Raw genomic sequence first — 23455 nt, forward strand, 5'->3', positions numbered from 1 at the left:
CCAAAGGATTGACATACTTTTTCTTGCAACTGTATATATATATTTTTTTTGTGTTAACAAGTCTAGGCTACCACCATATCACATGGAGTGGCCAAATAAAGAACAGTGTAATATGGACTGGAGGAACTATTCATTTGGTGCAGTCTTTACCATTTCTTGCTATCTAGTTTGCAGTAGTGAAAGGTGGAGGGAATCTGGTAAATGATGCTACCTTGGAGTGTGAGTTTAGGGTATCCTCTCATACTAAAAGTGTGCTTATAGCTGGTAAGTGCTGTGTGGTCACCAAATATACATAACTTGTAGGATGATATGATACCAGTTATAAGTAATGGTGCACATAAAATATTAGAGCATTCTAAATAAAGGTACGGTCTGGTTTTGCAGTTGAGTATCTCATTTTGTTTTGTCCAAATTCTTGTCATCATGTAATATGCATTAGTGTAAACGAGTTTGATATTCATAATTTTGTTCTAAAAGTAGCCTTTTCAGAGCAGCAAGTTTCTCTCCCATCCTGTTCCTCTTTGGTCCTAGAGTCTCCCAAGATGACTATTTATTTACATTACGATCAAAAACCTGTTGGAAATAATTGCAGCAGGAGGTACAATGTTGGTTTTCTCTAATCATAACTCTCTACGAGACAGGCCTTTAAAAGTGCTTTGTATAAAGCTGGGCACTTACTCCACCAATAGTGGGTCAGAGAGGGGAAGCCAGTAATCTGTGTGAGAATCCAATAGGTAGTGGAAGTTGAAAGAGTGACGAGAGGCGAAGAACTCAGTCAATACAAATGAAACTTTTGTGATATCCAAGTCCAACAATGAACTGGCTTTGTTGAATATCCTTCCACGGTTTTGTTCATGCAATGTGAGCAACAAATCTATTTTGAAACAGAAGGTGCCATTTTGTCCACACTGCTTCTTATATGCTTTGGCAATGAACGAGGGTTTCTTTATAAAGTGGCGATTCCTATTTATACTTTGCAGAACTAGGAGTATTCACTTTTCTGTTAAACAAATTCTACACCGCATGCTCTTAGAGAATGGGAGAATGGTTCAGTCCTCTCGATCTTTTTGGTGCAGAGATAAACCTAGCTTTGTGCTCTTGAAGGCATCAGAAATGACTTGTTACTAAGAGAAATGTATACCGCATTGTATTAACCTGTTGTGACGTATTCAAGATTTCTAGCCTCGGAAATACATTTTTATATGTAGGAATGCAGTTTCATCTATGGAGAGCTCAGATTTATTGAAAAGTCAGTAACTGGGAACATGTCACAAATACTCCCACATTATCTCTTCTCCCCACTCCAAATCAATTTTTCTCAGCAGTCTGGGAGACCATGCTTAGAATGCCACACACCTTCCTATTTCTTCCAATGTACAGGAATGCCAAGTTCTCTTAAAAGGGCACCATAACCACTACAGTTCATAGTACTAGTTATGGTACAAATATTTTCTGCAGACCATTGTGGAACAAACCTTAGGCTCTCCTAGGGCATACATCCTGAATCATTATTTTATACCCTTAATAAGGCAGTGCACATCTACATTAGCCTGATTAGTTTGAGTGGCAAGTATAGGTTGAGAGTGCTGGGAGTGAATAAGCCCACTTTAACAAAAACTGAGGTAAAACACAGACACTTGTGAAAAACAAACAACAACAAAAAACAAACAAAACAAAAACAAACAAACAAAAAAAAACAAATAATGGTTCATACAGTAGCTATTTAAAGGTGCAGCAAACAGCAAACCGTTTTGTAGGGAGGAGAGATTTTCTGGTCACTAAAATAGAAATTTAGTTATATACAAAGATCTCAAATGAACCACTTATCGTATAGAGCCTGCCCCGGTAAAAAAAACGAAACACCCACAGACTCCACATACAACTGTGGGATTTTATTTAAAAAAAAAAAAAAAAAAAGTTTTTATGTTTTAGAGCAGCAAGTCATATTCAGTAGGAAAACACTGAATTAAGGTTTCTTGGTTGAAAATCTATTTTGGGTAAATGCCAGGTTTGGTCGTTATAGCAACATCTGTCCATCAGGCAGCAAAATCCAGTAGAAGGACACGATGTCTTCTGGATTATTAAACTAATATTATGCTCATTCCAAGTTATTCCTGTCTAAATAGTAATTATTCTGTGTAACCATGAGGAGGCAATGGGGAATTATCTCAGACAATTGCACTGATTACTGTGAAAATTAAGGTTTGGAAATTGTTGGTTAAGAATGAAAATAAACCTTTTTTTCCCTTCATCTCACATTGCAAATAAATATTAATTTATACTGATAAACCTTGATAGCCTGAAAACCCATCTTAAAGAACCACCTAAGTCATTAGTCATGGGCCTGTTTTTAATCTTTGTCCCTGTCATTTGTCGGTCACTGTCATTTTACTCCCTTCAAGTTAAAACGTTGACGTTATAGAGGTGATTCCAATGCACTGACAGTGTAAAACTGTTACGTGATGTTTGATGTTGATCATCTTCTACTGCAAAAGAATTCAGTACTTTCCTATGGGGAAGCTTAGATGAGCATGTGGCTCTCTGCACATCAGGTCCCAATTGGATTTGAACATCACTGGAGCAAGCCATGCCTCCTTGAATGTCACGGGAGGAGAGTCCCCATGCTTGAAAGGTTAGCAAAACCTTCCTTTTTTATTTATTATGTGTGTGTGTGTGTGTGTGTGTGTGTGTGTGTGTGTGTGTATATATATATATGTATGTGTGTGTGTATATATTTTTTTTACATATACACACGAGAAAAATATCATTACAGACTAAACCAAAAAATGTCTAAAGCAAATTACTCAAATCGATAAAATAGAGGAGGTGACTGCAACATTTTGGATTCCTAACTCTATTGTGTTCTTATCCCTATCTAGTTTAATTTCCCGCCCCCCTGTTTACCATTAAATTAGCTTTTTATTTGAATTTTATTTTTTTGCCAAGCCCCTGTATATTATATATAGACATTTGTTAAAAAAATAAAACAAATCATCATGAATGCGCCGAACTATCTAGTCTCATTACCCAAGTGCCCGATGTATAAATTGGATGTTCTGTCACTCTGTTTCCTATGTGTGATGAATACAAAACACATATAACCTAGAGAGCCCTGGGTTCCTTTTATTTAATGATTTATTTTATTGGGACTGGAAAGTTCCATTTAATAGTACAAATAGAAATGCTGGACGGTTTTAGAGTAAGCCAGCTGACTGCCAATTTTGTTTTGCCTTTCAGCTCATATACATTAAGCCCTAGGCTAGGTATATGCTTGGAGTGGATTTGTTCCCAAAATTGCTTATTTATCATTAAAACATTCAAGTTTTATTTGAAATGGAACAAATAGATTATTTAAAAACAAATAATTGTATTTTGCAACTGTGCTTAGAACCCTTACTGTCTGACGCTCACTGAGCTACACATAGTAATTAACAGGGATTAATCTTTTGAATACAAGGCCTCTTCTCCCACGATGCTAGACTGTTAGAGATTAAGTGTCCTTGCTGGAAACGTTTTAGAGCGATGATTACACAAAATGTATGGTATTACTACTTACCGGAACACTTCAGCCTGCTAAAGGGCTCTAGGTTTGAAGAGTGTGTCCTCTTTTTCATTTTGCAAAAAGTGCAGATTTCAATAGAAATTGGCACTTTTATAAATTGTAATACCTCCCCTGGTTGTCAATCAGACAACCAGTCCTGTTACTTCCTGGTTCTGTAGCTCTGTGGATCTAAACTCAAGAGGCAGTAATTGCTCAGAGCACTAACCTTGTCAACACTTCTTGGGGAAAAAAACCCACAAAAAAAAATAAAAAAATAGAACCAACTGTACATGGCGCTAAATAACTTACTCTTTCACCTTAAAATTGTTTTAGCAACACCTTATTAGTGTATTAGCTCTCCAACACTCAATTCTAAAAAAAAAAAAAAAAAAGTGTGCTGTGCCTTTTAAGATTGTGCTCACAAAAAAATCTTGTGTATTGCAATCAACCCCAGCAAGTAATATGAATCAATGCTACAAAGTGCTTGTGCTCAGAATAGAAGTGTAGTTCCTCGTGTGGGAAAACAATATTTTGTGCAAACACACTGCAAGATATATGTGCAAATATTATTGCACCATTCCACATCAAAGTGCATTATAAACTGTGTATGTCAATGCTTAAAACCAATGTGCAAGATACATTTTGCTATTTTACTCACAAAATTAGTTCATAGAGAGTTGATTTTGTTGAATTTTAGGTTGACAAAACCAAAAAGCAAAATAGTGTAATATTGCAAACACAATTACATGCTTAAAAAGAGGTAGTTTATCGCACTCGCAAACAAAGAGCAGGTCAAGAGACTGCTCAGGCTACTTGCGCTTTTTTCACTGTATGTCAATGCACCCAGGAATAACTTCCTTGATAGATTAGATGGACGGCCAAGAATAAAGAATTAACTTTTATTCCATTCTAATAAAAACAGCAGGCACTAAAAAGTGGGTTCTTCTTATCACCGGCAGTACAATACACACAAGAGACATACGGTTCCCAGATGCTGGCACTTGTGGTGTTCTGAAATCTCTGTGACTGTTCAGGGAGGCAGAGTCCACAACGTCCTGTGTCACAACGTGATGACGCGTTTCACCGCAATTGGCTTCATCAGATCACATGTATCGGCCAGTGTCCATCTATTTTATATCCGCCTATATATATGGGTGTGTATTAGTCCAAATAGGTGCTATTAGAAGAAGTCCACATGTAAATTAGTCCCTGTCTGTCTCTAGATCAGCTATTCTGTTACACAAAATTTAAAGAGACATAAACAGAAAAAAAATCACTTGAAATTAAAATACACCTAAAGATCAGGTAAATCTATACAATCACATGAATCACCTTAACCAAATACTGCTCACTATTTTCACCTCAAATGTCCCATTTTTAAAGGGACATACATTATAAAATGTATATAGAATCTGTAAAATCACTGTTCACAATTTTAACATCAAATGTCCTATTTTAAAGGGACATACATCAGAAAATACATATAAATATACACAAAGATTCATGTACATTGATGTATCTAGAGGAGTGTTAAGTTTAGTAACACCCACAATTTAATTTAACCTCACATGAAAAATAAACCCTTCAAATATATATAAAACATTTTTTTTTTTTTTATAAAAATGAAAAGATTTTAAAGAGATCAAACTCAATATTTAGACCGAAAGGTTCTAACGTATTAAGTTTATACACCCTCCTCATTTCCCATCTCCTGAATATAGTTGCCACCTCTCCACGTTGTGGACTCCGCCTCCCGGAACAATCAAAGAGATTTCGGAACACCACAAGTGCCGGCATCTGGGAACCGTGTGTATTGTACTGCCGGTGATGAGGAGGACCCACATTTTAGTGCCTGCTGTTTTTATTAGAATGGAATAAAGTTAATTCTTTATTCTTGGCCGTCCATCTAATCTATCAAGGAAGTTATTCCTGGGTGCACTGATATACAGTGAAAAAAGCGCAATTAGCCTGAGCAGTCTCTTTACCTGCTCTCTATTTGTGAGTGTGACTATCTACCTCTTTTTAACCATATAATTGTGTTTGCAATATTACACTACTTTGCTTTTATGTTTTTTTTTTTTGTTTGTTTTTTTTTTCATGTGAAAAAAATCAACTCTCTATGAACAAAATTTCATAAGCGGCGAGACTTCTGTTCTGTAGCGTTACGGAACAGGATAGGAAGCTGGTTTATGTGACCAAGTTCTGGGAGGTTCCCGGCGTGTATTACAGTAGAGTGTCCCTTTTAAGGAAGGAGCCAATTCTGGGCTTTTTATCAGATGTAGCCAGTACCCCCAAACATCTGGTTACTGTAACAAATCTTCTTACTTCCATGCATGCTAGGGTTCCCAACTTTTCAGGGGATTTTGTCTTCTTTATAAATGTGTATATATATATATTTCTTTTCCATTTTTTTTATTCTTATTATTCTTAATTGCAGAATGACTTAAATTACTGACCGATTTATTATACTCCAAACTTCAATTTTAAGTATTCACTACACCATGCATTAATTCACATTTTTTAAGAAAACCTATTCCTTATGTTTTTGATCACATTCCCAGTTACTATTTTTACAGATATGATCTATTCCCTGTGCAAGAACAGAGGGTGATGGTCTTTAAGTATATCACTACTGAATTTAACAAATACAGACACAAACCTCGATAAAAATGCATTATTTTGCTTGACTGGTGCAATAATTCATGGACCAACACAGACACATTCATGCGCACACATACTATTGACTTTACTCTCGGCAGTCACCACCTGTTTTTCTCTGTGTGAGTGACCAAGCTGTAATAGGAAGGAACAGGTGATGTGATCTATTGTATGCCTGCCCCTTCATTCAATAAATATGATCGTTGTGTAGCTCGGTATGAGCTGGTCTGTGATTCTAAACCATAACACAGGCTGCCTTACACTGTACTCTCAACGAGGGCCCATTTATTTTAAATGTAGTGTAAGGATGTATCTGACTATATAAAAAGCAGTGTTATGTTTAACGCCAGTGCTGCTTGTCTCACAATATGTCATACTATTGGCAAATCTTTTATTATAAGCACTGCTGAGACCTTCATTGTTCTACAGAAATGTTACCCTGTCTGCCAAACTGGATCTGAGGAGACGAGGTGAACAGGCATCATAGCTTTACCTGTGGAGTGTTTCATCATGACAAGGCATTGGGCAAGTTTATATCAGTATGGACCTTGTGAGTTCCCTATTAAGAGGGAGTTAACTGTTCCATATTTATCAAGGTAAAAGCAGGTGCTGTTCTGGGAGCAAAGTGCTAAATGAGTTATCTGTCTCTGTAAGCCGACAGAATTATTTTTTTTTTTTTTTAAACACTATGCTTTCTGGGCCAGAATAGAATAGTTTTGGTTTAATAAATCTGTCCCTGCAACTTCTACTTGTTTGCACTGAGAGATCTGACTACCGTTCATGTATTTTGGAAGAAAGAACTGTCTGTTTTAGTGGGACAGAATCCATAGTTAATGAGGTAAAAATGCATAGCCCAGAGTACTTTGCCGCTTCCAGTGCTGCTCGGAGAGCAGAGAAAGTCTGCGCTTTCTAAATGTTCATTTTAGGACAGAGTAGTGTGCTAGAATTCAGCTGCAAAAGATGTGAAGTGTTTAAATCTTTCTCGCTCACTGTCACTAGATGAGGAGAGACAGCAGATTGAGGTTAATTAGTGTCTCTGCCGATTATGCCAATAGCATAAAGAGCTACTAGGCAACATTAGAGAAATACAGGGCCACTATCAAGCTGTTTCAACAAAGCAGAGTTGGCAAAAATAAGGAGATTTTTTTTAAAATGTATTTTTATAAACAATACTTTGTTCTAGCTGCAGTTATCTAAAGATGATATCGTTGCATGTGTATGGATGTGCTTTCCTTCCCTTTAAAAAAAGAAAAAAATTAAAAAAAAAAAAATATTTTTGTATCTTTGCATGTTCTATATAAGACCATCTGATCTGGCTGGATAAGGGGGGAAATTAAATGTCCCTTTCACTTACTAGATGTAAAACATAACCTACAAATTTTATGTCACTACCTGAGAGGAATGACAAACTGATATGTCTTCCTTTCCCTATTCATATATATATTTGAAATGCTATTCACTATACCAAGTCATTTTGCACCACAGCCAATTGGCTAGCAAATGTTGAGATCCTGGGAAGTTGCCTACGGCCTATGGCTTCTTGGACTACCTTATTTAAAGCTACTTAAAAAAGTAATAAAAAATTAAATATATATATATTTTTTTCGCCATATGCAAGTAAATACATTTATATCAGTCACTAATTTGCTTTTGTGCATTTTGAGTTGTGTTCACACTTCATACATACATTTTGGATTCTCTTTTCATTAAATCGATAGTGGTTGTGATATTTACCAGAGAGTTTTGCATTTTAGGACACACTGCCTAATTCGAAAACATTTGCAAATTAATAAATCCAGGTCAGCCGTTCAAGCCAAAAATTTTTTTTGTAATGTTGTTATTTTTAATTTGTTTACAACCTCTTACACTGTTGTGTGTTTTTTTTTTTTTTACAATATTGATGTTTTATACATGTACCTTTTTCTGAGCATCTAAACTTGTTATGGCACCATTTTCACTTGTTAGTATGTTTTGTTTTGTGATGTTTTGTCTTATGTTTTTTCCCCCCATTCTTTAAAGGTGTGAGGAGGAAGAAATAACATCACTTATAACAATGTATTTGGCAAACCGCAGCTTTATTTATTATTTTGTTTTGTTTCCTTATGTGATTTTCACTTCAGCAAGTAGTCTTCTAGCTGCAGTTGCTGTCTTGACAACCACAAAGTGATAATCTGTATTGTACAATTAAACTCCAGGTCTACACTATTATCATTATTAAATAAACTCTAAAAAAAAAAAAAAAAAAAAATCAACAAGAAAGTAACAAAGTACATAAAGCTACAAATATCTTTAGAAAAATATTCCCATTGTACCTGGAGTAGGTTGCTCAGGTGAAACATATCCTTAATACAGTGGTGACACATATGTAATGTTAAATCTGGACACCGTACATAGCCAAGTGAGCAGTTCTGGGTGATTCAATTTCATAATTGGATAACTGCATGAAGACTAAACATAATGATAGGACTTTTTTTCTTGTTAAAGGACCACTATAGTGCCAGGAAAATAAAACTCGCGCCCCCACCCTCATGGTCCCCCTCACGCCAGGAGGAAGGGCTTAATCCCTTACCTTTTTTCCAGTGCCTGGCTCACTCTTCGCTGGGGACTCTCCTCCTCCTTCTTCTGCCGTCATCGGCTGAATGCGCATGCGTGGCAAGAGCCGCGCGCGCATTCAGCCAGTCCATAGGAAAGCATTCTCAATGAAAATCACAGTGAGAAGCGCGGAAGCGCCTCTAGCGGCTGTCAATGACCAGCCACTAGAGGCTGGATTAACCCATTTGTAAAAATAGCAGTTTTTTTTCATATCCAGCTACAAAACAGAGATTAAAATGTCTTATGATCCCATATTTTATCTTCTCTTCCGTATGGATTTTTTAATGTATTGATCATTGACGGAACACTACAGAATGCTGTAACGGTTATGGAGCCAGGAGTGCACCATTGGTTAACCATTTGAATCCTTACCTGGGGTCTGCCAGGCATGGGTCCCTGCATCTCTGCAGCTGAAAATTCCAAATGCGGAACGGAGCCAAGAGGTGCAAAGCTTAGCTCAATGGCAAAAAACGATCAGCTGACTCTTTCGGAATTGGCTCTGCTGGATCTCCAAGCTCTCACTTCCAGCTATGGGCAGGGGGTGTCACCAAGGGGACCCCAGAGAATAAATCCAGCTGTAAGCAGAAGGCTTTACGATTTAAACTTGGGAACATTGTGCTGTAGTGGCTATGGTGCTTGCAGTGTTCCTTGAAATAAAGTATATTTCAGTTCATGTTCCACATCCACCAGTTTAGAATCATTGGGGATTCATCTCTCATTCTCACTTAAACGCCTGATTTACTTGATCTTTTTAACTACAGCTGGTAATACATGCCTGGTATGTCTAGGGCTGAAAGGCGTGATAGACCTTTAACAGTTGTATAAACTCTGAGGTGAGTCAGAAGTCAGGATGCATCAACATGTCTGTGAGGTGCCTAAGGTTACACTAATCTCACCATTCCTAACATTAAGCATCTTACAGGTTTTGGGAAGAGAGGTTCTCGCCTTTTTTAAAGGCAAAAAGAATGCACAATAATAAAAAAAAAAATGTAAATGTGACAAAAGTACTTCTATACTTTGGTACCTTGTCCTGGGGTCAGTTTTACAACAGTCTTTTCAAGATTCAGAGATACGCTGGGTAAGGTAAAATTGGTCTTTTTATTGTGCCTCCAAGATTTAACAGGGTACAGCAAAGTATAACAAAACAAACCCATGCTCTTCTGAGCACATTCTTGGAAAAATAGTAAACTGACTGGATTGGATGGCTTGTCCATTTCCCAACAATATCTCCCTTTATGTTTCAGCTTCTTTTAGCTGCGTGCCTGACACCCAATAGGAAGTCTGATCTCCTTCTTGGCAGGGGAGTAACTGCACCTGCAATTAATTATTTTTCAGGTGAGTTAAATCAGTGTTGGAACTCTGGAACTGGATTCCTCACCCAAAGTCTCCTGGCAATCTCCAAAATGTGGAGTAGAGCACTGGCCCACCCTACTTTCCAACTGTTCCACCCCAGGGCCCAAACACACACTAATCTAAAGAGCAAAATCTGTTTTAACATAACACATTTCCATGGGGCTGATCTTCTGCATTACACAAAATAGAAACCTTGCAAAATTTGGGGAGATGTATAGATGCCATCCAGGACAATTCCTTGCTTTCGGTCACTTAACATAAAACATCTTGAGGACTGTGGCTTCCTCCTCAAATTACTACATAGCTGGTAGCCAAGCATGCCCATGTGTGTCTAAAAGAGATTGCAAATAGTGAAAGAATGCTTGATTACATAACTGATGTCCTATAATGGCAAGGCCACTTTAATATGTTATTGAAATGCTTTTCAAGTGATATTTTTTTTTTTTTTTTAAAGATTTATCCAAAAAATGTTAAATCATTTTAAAAAGCGTATCCAAAAATATTAAAGGGACTCTCCAGTGCCAGGAAAACAAACAGTTTTCCTGGCACTGCAGGTCCATTCTCCATTCCACCCCCCCTCCTTCCCAAGTTGCTGGAGGGGTTAAAACCCCTTCAGTGACTTACCTGTATCCTGCGCCGATGTCCCACGGCGCTGGTTCAGGGTCCGCCCACGCTCCTCCCCCGCCGACTTCATCCGGCGGGGGAGACCTAATGCGCATGTGCAGCAATGCAGCGCACGCGCATTAGACCTCCCCATAGGAAAGCATTGAAAAATGCTTTTAATGCTTTCCTATGGGGATTTCAGCGACGCAGGAGGTCCTCACATAGCGTTAGGACGTCCAGCGACACTATAGCACATGGAATGTGTGCTATAAACATGGAAGTGCCATCTACTGGCTGTCTAGTAGACAGCAACTAGAGGAGGAGTTAACCCTGCAAGGTAAATATTGCAGTTTATGAAAACTGCAATAATTACACTTGCAGGGTTAAGGGTAGTGGGAGTTGGCACCCAGACCACTCCAATGGATAGAAGTGGTCTGTGTGCCTGGAGTGTCCCTTTAAATCAGGGCCTAGGTGTGAATTCAAAAGAAGGGGTCCCTTAATATAGGCAGAATGTCTAAACACCTAGTAATTAATATAAGATATTAAAGATCAATAAACTTGTGTTCTCTGAAATCCACAGATCTTTGCGAAGGACCAGGATAAGCCTTAGGAAAAATGGTTACTAATATTTCATGATTTTATTTTTGTTATGTACACCCGTATTTAAGAAAGGTAGTCTAGGATCCAAACCTGAAACCTTGAAAAATAGGGGTGTTTGTGTGTGTGTGTGTGTGTGTGTGTGTGTGTATATATATAATATAATATAAAAAAACTATTATAAAATTACTTAAATGCAAGAAGTAAAAGATTGACAAAAAATATTGCGGGAATGATGTTTCAGAAGAACGGGGCTCAGAATTCAACTTGGTAAAATATACGAGCATCGGGGTCTGGAAAAGTCCAGATGTAGCCCTCAAGTAAAAAATGTGGAGTGTGGTCCAAAAGTTCCCAATATACGCTGCTGGTGGTTATGATTAAATTAAGATCATTGGAAACCCATTCAGAAATGTAGTAGAGAAAATTTAATAGAATCCGTTTTTATGATATTTACCGCCACAATCTTGCAAGAACAGGGTAAAGATTATGTTGTGTTTGTGGTTTTTTTTTGTTTGTTTTATGCGTAGAGAGCATATTTTGTATAATTTTTTTTTATTTTTTTTAAACTAGATAACCTATATCAAAGAACAAAGAAATTGCCTAATAAAAAGTAGAGGTTGGCGTTGTGAAATATGTTTTTAGATGACATTTCCGATACAAGTTTCAAGTTATTAAATAAATAAAAGGTGAACTGTCAAATAAACAAAACAGATACTCAGAGCTGCAAATGCTGACTTTGAGCAAATCACCTTCAGTAGAATTGACCCCATTGTGTCTGAAGCAGGTGGCTGGGCTGACGCATATCTTGAATGTTGTGGTGGTGATGAATCTGTGATGTTGGATTTGGGCACTGTAAATGGCCCTGTGAGCTATTCCAGGTGCTCTCATTTCATAATTGGATGACTGCCTGAAGACTAAACATGAATATTCTATTCCACTAATGACAATTCTTCTGTTTGTAGAAATCACCTCGCTTTTTCTTATCCGTCTCAAAACTTAACAGAAATTCTACAATGCAGTATGACCTTTTTATTTAGCATTTTTTTTTCTCTCTAAAGAATCACATGTAACAAAACTATGCACGTACATGATATCAGTCTTGAATCAGAACTGGCGAAGCAGCAATTTCCTACTTTTGACATATCCTCTTTGTTAACAATGTCCGTTGCTTTTTCGTTACGAAGATGAAATATCTTTGTAACGTACTTTTAACACCATATACTTGTAATAAAACTTTAACACCAAGTGGACAAAGGACAGCTGAAAGCTAAGCCAAATAATGATATTGTCCTTCACTCTAGACATTCACCTCTCCTGTGCTCAAGTGTTGATAGAATAGTTAATAATATATATAGGTGTGTGTGTGTGTGTGTGTGTGTGTATGTGTGTATATATATATATATATATATATATATATTCCCAGGTCCCAGCCCTCAATGTTCCCGGTCTCTTTCGTGCTCCGGTGCAAAAATTTCTGACCAATGTATAATATCCAAGTAGAGAGCACTCTGGAGTCTTGTCATATATCAAAATAAATGCTGCTTTATTGTGCAGAATACAAAATGTCGACGTTTCAGTCAATATAGACTTTTTTCAAGACCCTTGAAAGGTCTTGAAAAAAGTCTATATTGACTGAAACGTCGACCTTTTGTATTTTCTGCACAATAAAGCAGCATTTAGTTTGATATATGACAAGACTCCAGAGTGCTCTCTACTTGGATATTGTGTGTATGTGTGTGTGTGTGTGTATATATATATATATATATATATATATATATATATATACACAGTTAGGTCATAATTTGAGTTACTTAAATATGGGCTTACAGTGCAGTGTCGCAGCTTTAATTTGAGGGTATTCACATCCAATGTGGATGAAGGGATTTAGGAATTACAGCTCTTTAATATGTAGCTTCCTTTTCTTCAAGGGAGCAAAAATAATTGGAAATGTCCAATTGACTCATTTTGACTCAATTGACTCAATAATTGACTCAAAAGCTGCTTCATGGACAGGTGTGGGCTCTCAATGTGAAACAGGCTATCTTTGGGCAGCAAAAAAAAAAAAATTAATCAGAGAAAACACATATACAGGAACATTAGAAGAGGCCAAGTCAACCGTTTATTACATTCTGAACAAAAAAAGAACACACTTGTGAGCTCTGCAACACAAAAAGGCCTGTATATCCACGGAAAACAGTGGTGTATGATTGTAGGATCCTTTCCATGTTAAAGAAAAAACCCCTTCACAACATCCAGCCAAGTGAAGAACACTCTCCAGGAGGTAGGCATATCATTATCCAAGTCTACCATAAAGAAGAGACTTCACAAGAACAAGAAACTCCTGTAAAAGGGACTTCACCTACAGAACAAGAATTAGAACAATAAATACATTAAATTCCTTGCTTGGAGTAACAGATACATTTAAAACTATATTTTATTTATAGTATAATTTTAGTGGAGTAGAATATACATTACAATGTAGTAGAATGTGTTCATATTATTATTGCCACACTGCTTAATAAAAATACTAACTGTTTAATCACACTTGTGCTCCATAATGGGTTTTAATCACATCAGAACAATATTAAAGATCATTTATTCTACTCAAAAGCTTTGCCTCTCAAGTAAGAATTCATAGGGAGAAGGCAACAGACGATCTACAGTAGAATAGTGGTCATTACCTGGGCGATCAAAATATTGGACCTATGACTTCGTGGTGACAGTATCCAGTCAATAGTCGTTTTTGTACAGCTTTTATTAACAAAAATATAAAATAAAAAAAGTAAAGGTTTTCATGGCATCCCTTCATTTTGTATAAAAACTTCATTGATCAATGACCTTTTTAATGCATCGCTTCAGTTACAGCTTCACAGTGTTTAACCTGGGAAAAGCAAAAATGACTCGCTCCCTCTAAATTGGCTATAAAACTCTCCTTAGCCATTTTACACTTTTACGGTAAAGTGTTATGGGAAGCAATTTCCTCTGAATATCCCGCTGGGGTTTTATTACACTCCGAACACATTGTATTTTAATACTATTGAATGTAGATGTCAAATCTTCATATAATTGGGTCTTTAGTTTTAATTGTATGTAGTGCTGCCTTGTTCATACTTGGTGCATGTGTATGCGTGTGTGTATTTATATCAATGTAATGCAGGTATACGTATTATCATATTAAAACTAAAATGAACCCTACCTTTTAATTTAAATTAATCAACGAGGAGAACGGAGAGGAGAGTAAAAAGTAATTTTATCCACGCCACTTGAAAGATATTCTAGGCTAGTCTCATCACCGCAATTATCCTCAAACATTTTGTTCAATTATGCTTTTTGTTACGGTTTTGTAAAGATGGTCTGGCTGGATTTGATACTTTCTGGAAAGGTGAAAATATGATGTATCTTAATTTTCTCATTAATCACGGCTTTAGTGTTCCATCGGTGGAGTACAGAACAACATTTAAGGGAAGTTGGAGTTCTGGAAGGTTTTTTTTTTTTTTCTTATTAAAGAAGGTCATGTAGTTTAGCATGTAACTCCTTTTCCTCCTCTGTCTTGGTTGGCTGACACTTGAATACAATATTTTCAATACTACAACTTCATTAAAAGCTCTGTGAGTCAAAGCCGTATAATATGCACATGGATAAGGCCTCCGATGAGATTTAGCTTACTTGTGTGTCTTCAAAGCTCTGTCTTGCAAAGCAAACCCACAGATGAAATAAATGCTTGTAGATACAAGAATGTGAACCCATACATTTGGTTTAGTCTTTTTGGCCTCATTGGTGAGCTGAGGATGAGATTTTTGCTGGCACAATGAGCAGGGGACTTTATCTGGATTAGGTTTTTAGACTTAGAGTTACCTTAAGAATATTTAAATAGAACAGAATTCAAGGGAAACTGAGAAACTCTAATCTTTTGGACTGAAAAAGTGTATTCTATGACCATGAATCTGTTTTCTCTATTGTTCTTGACATAGGTATAATATTTGTTTGAAATTTAGAAGCTAGTAAAATCAGAAGGGATTCACAAAAAGGTGATGCTGCAAATTAACCCTGGATTCAGATTTTACATTCTAAATGTGTACTTGAAAGTCCAGTTGGAAGTTTTAACTGGTTGCTATTGTGCCTGGTAAATGCTCTATAATTTAAATTTTGTATACAAATGTTTTGTTTCCAGAGTCTATTTTAAAAAAAAAAAAAATAAAAAAAAATTTTTACTGTTTACTCTCCTCGAACATGTTTTACATGTGCTGAGAAAATCCTCAAATTTGCCTCTGAATTGTGTTTTGTCATTAGCCACATTGCAGTTTTTGGAGAAATACTGGATTTTGTAATTTGATGCCACATTCAGACATCTATTGGATTAAATAAAGTTTGCTGCCATGACCACAATAATGCAGGGATCAAATCCAATCTCTACTCCATGCAAACTTTAATATGTAATACAATGTAGTGGGATTCAAGGTATATACATGTTATATGCACAAGATGCTATCCTGTAAGACATATTAGGTTACCTGTCGGCTGGCAAAATTACACCATAACTTTCTCAGGCTCTCAAATTCCCTTAATGGGACAGAAACTGGATTAAAACAATAAATCCTTTAAATTTTGAGTCTCCACTAATGTTTCTGGCAATTACACCTGTAGTCCTATACAATGGATGTTATTTTATTGGCAGCAACATGTAAAGTGCCTTGATACATTTTGATAATGCTTTTTTGTCTATTGCAACATGGGTGGTGGTATTATTATTATTATTATTATTATTATTATTATTACTGGTATTTATATAGCGCCAGCATATTCCGTAACGCTTTACAATATTACCAAAGGGGTAGAAAGTTTGTTGCTGATACAGCGCCTCTATCTGTTGATGGAAGTATGGCGTAAATGTGCTCTAATATTCTAAATCCACTTGGTAACATACAGGCGCATGCTACAATCTGCAGTATGAAGTCATATTTTAAGTATCTACTTTCTGGTGTTTTTAAATCCAGGCCTGTATTTTTATTTCCCAATTTCTAACACGGTCTCTTTTCGTTTATGTATTTTAGGATCTTGTTAAGTCGGTGAAAGATGAATCCCTCTGTGTGTTTGGCTCTCTTGATCTGTTCCTCTGTAAGTGCTGATGTAAAGCTGGTATCAAAAAGAAATTCTGGTAAGACACCGTGATTCATCTATTGTCATGTTTTCCTGATTCTCCATGATTTTGTTCCACTTCATTACTAGAAATGTAATTGGACATTCTATAGGTAGATGTGGTCTGCCAGTGTGTGGGCAGGTTTGCACAATCTGCCCATGTTGAATCCACACGCAAAACTATATCGTGGATGTGCGATAATTTTTTTGTTTTTTTAACATATTATAACACCTTTCCCATATCATGTTTGTGTATTGCATTTTTAAATTCTTGTTAAATTGTTCTTGTTGCTATGCTTACAGTGAATCATTTTGTCTTCCATGGTGGTGGGGGTTGTTATTTTATTCAAGAGTATAACCTTTATTATATTGCACTGCAGTGATGTAGAAATTCAGCATTAAATATTTTGGGAAGGTGGTGGTGTTTTTTATTTTGTTGTGTGTGTGTGTGTGTGTGTGTTTTTTTCTTTTTTCTTTTTTTTGATACAGAGCTATATTAAATCAGTATTTGGTAAGATCGACCCTTGTTTTGAAGGGCTTCGATACATGTTTATTCCAAATTATACACATAGAAGAAGTGTTCTAGAAAGTTGTCCCTTTCCATGCGTCACACTGTGCTTTTTAAAAAAAAAAAAATAATAATAAATATCTCTACCCCCTTCCATCTAGCTCTTGTTCCTTGTGATTGTTAAACCTGAGTATTGATTAGGTTTATTCTCTCTCTTCTGTAGCAGAAAGTAGAAGGATGGCAATTTCTTGGTTCCAGCTAAGTCACCAGTATTTCAGCTTTTCTCCCCCAGTGCGAGTGGAGCGTTGGAGTGCACAGGGCTACATAATAAAACACCCAAGAAGCTTTGCTTGAACTTGTCTATTGATTGGAATTATATTGATGCATGGTTATTTTTACACTCAAGAGATAGGAACATTTCAACAGAGATTTTTCGCATCATGTAAGCTAAAGTCACGCAGCGTACATAGATAGGTTCACGGGGCTTTAGACCCACTTGCTGAATGCTTCCTGACAGCCGACCTATATTACAGTGCCTTTCAACCTTTAAAACCTGCTGACCTGTATAAAAGGTGCTTTCTTTTCTTTCTCTTGAAATATACGATTTTCTTTATTTCTTTTACTTTTTTTTAGCTATTGTAAAATAATTGCAGTATTGATTACTTTTTAACTAGTTGACAGTGAAAACGATGCATGGAAACATGGTATCCCTTCACTGTTTTTTTTTGTTTAAAAAAATAAATAAAAATTAAATGTGGTTCCAAAATGTGATTTGTCTCAGTGTAATTTCTAATATAAATGCAATGTATATGTGCAAAACCATCTCTGGGACAAACGAGACACTTTCTCTGAAGGCATCTGTTACTTATTGTTTAATAATTCAGCTTTGTGTTGGCCCTGCAGGAATCGGCAACATCCTATCATTAGTGTTTGCACTTTGTAACGTGAGAGTTTTTGCTGGAGGGCTCAAACCTGAACCTGGCCACTGGGCTGTCCACGTAACAAGCTATTAACTTGTGAGTTCTGTGCAGTTTTACCCTGCAAGCCACCACAAGGGTTCATGTCATTTGGCAACAAGCTAACCGGATAGAGGAGCCAAGCACTATTGTGGTTATTTACTAAATGGGGAATAAAGCTGATTTCCTAAAAAAGGAATTTCAAATCTAGGTCACAATAGCTGAAATGGGGAAAAAAAACCCTCTTATTTATGGATAATTTCGCCTAAAACAAGCTATTCCCTTGACCGTTAACTGCATATTCTAAAATCTAGCTAATTTATTTTTTACCTGTATGATTACTTTGGAGATGCAGTAATTAAAATACCTTAAAAGCAAGAACTGGGTATAATGGGAATGTGTCTGCTCGTCAAGCAGTAGTTGGGTACTGACAGCATTGGTGTATGCCCTAGCCAATCAGAAGTATGTGGGTGGCATTTTTTAGAAATACTTTCATTTTTACATGGGACAATTAGAAGGGATTTAGTCAGCGTCACCTACTTTACATGTTAAACTAAAGTTCTTTTAACTGCTCTATGCTGTGGTGCTGTAAATCGTGGTACTAGGAGACTGAAGGATCTCTTGTATTCATGATGAATCAAGACTTTTATAGCTTTGTGTAAAAAGTGTTATCGAGGGGCAATGACCTCCGTGCTTTTAAGTGTAATTGCAAGTTAGGCGGTGTTCATTTATTATTGATTTCCTTTGTAAGCTTTGGTGCTTTTTACTGATTGGTTTAAGGGCAAGACAGTTGGAAAAAGTAGACCCCCTTACAGGTGTTGCAAAACTACGTCTATTTTGATACAAGGAAAACCTAAAAGGTGACAAAGTATCATGGTAGTGGCAGTTCTATGGTCTTCCATTTTAGTTGTGTTCAATAAATATATTTTTAATATTACTAGAAAGCCTTTGCTTGGCTTACTTGTTGCTGCTGTTTCTGTATTCGATCTAATGTGAATACAATGACATTTGTGTTTTTAATTCTTTCACTTGTACAATGTTTCAGTTTTGGAAAAGCTGTACGTAACCATGAAAATACATATATCTATGCTTGGCTATCCACATATACAACAGCTCTGGTAACAACACAGCTGTGTAGGAGACCTGTGGTTCTCACCCAGCATCCTTTGCAGTCTGTCCTTGCTTGCATTGCGGCGTCCATTTTGAAATGATGTCACGATAACTGTTCAGTCGCACATTTTATTACATTTTGTTACATGTCATGCAAACGTGGGAAAGAGCTTTATTAGCACAATTATCATTGACGTGCGTGTATAGTGAGAAGAGAACTAATTATGTATCTTGTGGGTATTGAATTGTGATTTTCTTGAGATTGTGATGTTTTTATGTTTTACTTCCAATTATCCTAAAAGCATTGGGTTTTTTGTTGATTGTAATTGCTTGTCACATCTCTGAATGAGTGCTATAGCTCATTCTTTTATCTGATGCAATGTTTAACATTGTTTTGTTAAGATCAGTAAATAGTCGCAGGTTGCTTAACTCGTCTCCATAGGCCTATCATCCCTTTATTTGTGTAGAGAAAATTTCTGCTAAAGGCTTCATTATGTCCCAGTCACCAGTGCTGCGTCTAAATGGCAAATAATTATTTTGAATTATAGCTTTCCAGTTACGGGACAATGCTGATTTCTATACAGACTTGAATGGCAAACAACTGTTGGCTTTTATTTGGCTTTTAATAGGTGTATCATTATTTTGTATATATAGTATTTTCCCACTTACATGCAAAAAATACAAATATCTGAAATAAAAAAATCAGTTACATAGACAGTTATACTGCAGGGAAAGAAGAAAAAACAAACAAAAAACAGCATGTAATAAGCCTTCCAATTTATAATGCAGCAATGGCCTAATGCTAAGCCAGCCCCTATTATAGTCAAGATTGGTCATCTTTGGTTCATTCAGGTCATCCCCAAATTCTGTGATTCCTCTTCTGTCCACGCGAAAAAAATAAAAATTCTGTGCTTGGGCACAAAAACCACAAGGCGGCTTCATTGTTCCTGTGTTTCCCCTTATTTGTTCTCTTGACGTAGGTGTCTTTATCTTTATACTCAACTGATTGAGACTTTATGTATCTGAGATTTTGCAATCCGCTATTAAGTTGGTTCCCTCTTCTCTTGCCTTATTGTCCATTCATGGTGATTTAGAGAGACTTCCTACCAGAGGACCTAACAAATGTATTGTGTAGCCTTGTGCAAACTCTGACGGAGAGCATCAACGTTCTCTTAACAGTAGGGTTGCAACATCTAGATCTAGAACATTATGTGTAAAATTTGACCAATCTCTGTTTTATGGCAATCCTATGTATGGGAAATCAATTAGTCTACACATATTGTTTAGAAGAAGAAGAAAATACATAAGCATATTTTTTTTCTTACAAAAATATTGAGATTTCTTTCTAGATTCCAAGTTTCATTCCTTCCACTGTAAAGTCCAAGCCTAAAGACGGTATCCACCTCTGTGTCAAAGGCTGTGAAAGGGACAACGTGGTCTCCCCTTCATGTATTTACTGGACTTTGAATACACATAGATAACATTTTACAGTCTGTGTTATGAAGGTTTAATTGATCCAAGAAGCAGTTTGGCTGTTGAGCATGGCATTCAGTCATTTTATTATTTCTAACCCCTTCCGGCTCCATCAATTCTTCACTAGAATAAAGATGACCGGTAGTTCTAATGAGCTTACAAGAATACATTAAAACTGGGACAGGGCCACAAAGCTAAACAGATACAATCTGCCTACATTGTATTCAGCAGAACAACCTCTCGTGAAAATCAAAAGTATTCAAGTAAAGCTATGGTGGCTACTTATTAATTTGTTTGGCAAAATTGCACTTCTGCATGCTGTTTTGGTATGTCTTGTTCTTGTTGGGTGTGTTTTTTTATGTTTTTATTTTTTTTAATATCAATGATCCAATATTTATGTGTAATTTGAAGTAGCTGTAAAAATAACCAAAGTATAAACAGCACAATGTATTTGTAAAGTAACAAAAAAACATTTAATGGATCAAATGGACCCAAATATATTTATCTTTACTAACCGTTGAGATAATTTTCATATAATCTTCTGATTTTATTCATTGATTTAGTTTTATTGAATTGTGGACACCAATTGCTTTAACATTATTCTCATAGCCAAATGATTGCTTCCCCGTGACACTTTGGTGGATCAATATTAAATTAAAGTAAAAAGCCCTGATTTTAGTTAAAATGTTTTAATAATCAGTTTTTCTTACCAAAAAACACAAAAATGGTCAAATCTACAATTTTGCTCTTCTGAAAATGGTGAGCTTATGAAGTACACTTTTTGCAGTTTGATCTACACACATGTATTTTTATAATCATATATTTAGCAGCACTTCCTTCTGCAGCTAATTCAATTTAACACAGTGATATCACTATTATCATATGTGTAATATAACTGCTGGTGCATTACAAATTTTGTTTTTTCTTTGTAATTATATGCATATTTTAAGTGCAGTGCTTGGTTGGAACACTTGTCGGGTTGTCAACAATTCCAGTGTCACTCCTTTTCAAAGGGGACCTTTTAGAGAAATATAACAGATTCCTTGTTTTAAAGGCATGTTCATGTTTTAACATGAATATTGATTCATTTACAAACACACTGCTAAAATACCAGTGAAAAATCTTTAAAATTGATCCATTTTCTGTTGTTGTAATTGGATTTTGGAAGTCTAGGCACTGGAAAAAGAAATCTGTAATCGGACCATGTGCAATGAAAATACCTTTAAAAAGGTTAAGGAACACATATTATTAAATGTATCCTCCTAAATGCATTTCGATTTACAGATTACCATGGCATATCTGGTCCCAGATCAACATGCCAATTAATAGAAAAAAAAGATCTTGGGTGCTTGATAATTATGTTCCCGATTCTGGGTCAAGAGGTGCCACATAAATTATGACTAAGTTGTACATGGTAAATATCAACTAAGAACATGCTCCACTTCACAAATTGAGACCAAAGAAGGCCATTAGTGTTTTATTGAGCAGAGTTTGAAGAGCACTTATTGATGATAATCTTCTGCTAAAAGAGTTGTCAAGAGAAGATTGCCGAAACATCTTGCAGACAAAGTAATTTGGAATAGTGGAATGAACGTCTAAAGAAACTGATCGAACTCCAGATTTAAGATTCCATTTTTATTTCACGTTTTAAATGAATATCTCTCAAATAACCTTTTCAAAGATTTAAAATGAGCTTGGATGAGTTGAATATTTTTTTAATTATCACTTGGCAAGGAAGCACATGTTAAAATGAAATTCATTATTTGAAATATAGGGTGGGTGAATTTCCATAATCTTAGCAGGTCTCTTGGGGGGCAGTTTAATGTAGTATTGCCCTGTTCCCTTTCAGTGCAATATGCAGCACATTTATAATGTGCACTCCACCTCAATAACTCCTTGGCTCTCAACTGTTCTATCGTTCTATATTTTGTAAACGTGAGGGGTTGGGAGATGGACCTTGGGGTGCTTCTTTCACCAATGAGTATTACTCATGAAATTCGACTGGTTAACCTCTGCTAGCTATATGCCTAGGTTCAGTGTTTTCTAAGTGTATATATCTCTATATGTTCATATTTTTTATTTTTTTTTATTTTTTTTAAATGTACTCCGCTGTAATTCACTCAACCTTATCATAATTCCTTCAGGTGACACTTGGAGATATCAAATCTCATACACGATTAAATGTATTAATCCTTGATGAGTTCCACCAATAATAGACCATTATTGGGGTTGCATCTTTCTAAATAAGTAGGTTTATGGGGTTGTTCAGTAAACTGAGGATTATTGAGAATTAACAAAATATTGTAAGTTTTTAGGTCGAAATAGCTGAATTCAAACCATTCTCAAACTCCGTTATTTTTCTAGCACGGCTTTTTCTTTTATAACGTTTACAATGCTCTTGTTATTCCCCACGACTCTCAGTTTAGTGTCCAATTGCTATTTTCCAAGTGGTGGAGATACCGGGGCTCTAAATGTTGAAGGAGTGTGTTGTGGTCGTGACTTAAATATGAATATTAATCTCTTAATACATAATAATTAAGCAATACGAAACAACATTAATATTTTATAGTTCATGGTATTATGGTCGAATATGTGGATAGAAAATACACAAAACCTTGTAATATTAAATGTATATTTAATATAACTATAATAAATAAACAGATGCTAGCAGAATGTCAATTTACCACAATAATTATAAAATACAAAACTACAAGATATTACTTACAAATGGTTGCTAAATGTTATACAAAAGGCTTTTACAATTGCTAAATGTTACAATGAATTCATATTACTTACAAGGCCCCAGCCCTTTGGCTGGGGTTAAGTCAAAGCTGGTACTACATCTTAGGTTCAGTCAGGTACAGGCAAAGAGACAGAGTTTCTCCTACATCTGGTTTTTATTCAGTGTAAGTAGGCTGGCCTGTGATG

At 36.0% G+C, this 23455-nt stretch overlaps 1 protein-coding gene across 1 annotated transcript in view; it reads left to right on the forward strand.

The window, feature by feature from the left end:
- Window positions 1-23455, forward strand: part of IL1RAPL2 (interleukin 1 receptor accessory protein like 2) — a 671170-nt gene that overhangs the window by 16922 nt on the left and 630793 nt on the right. The window contains exon 2 of the mRNA XM_063431954.1: window positions 16396-16499. Within this exon, the coding sequence (XP_063288024.1) occupies window positions 16418-16499 (82 nt within the window). The 5' untranslated portion in view covers window positions 16396-16417. The remainder of the gene's footprint in view (window positions 1-16395; window positions 16500-23455) is intronic.

Source organism: Pelobates fuscus, chromosome 9, assembly GCF_036172605.1.
Source record: "Pelobates fuscus isolate aPelFus1 chromosome 9, aPelFus1.pri, whole genome shotgun sequence".
NCBI lineage: Eukaryota > Metazoa > Chordata > Amphibia > Anura > Pelobatidae > Pelobates > Pelobates fuscus.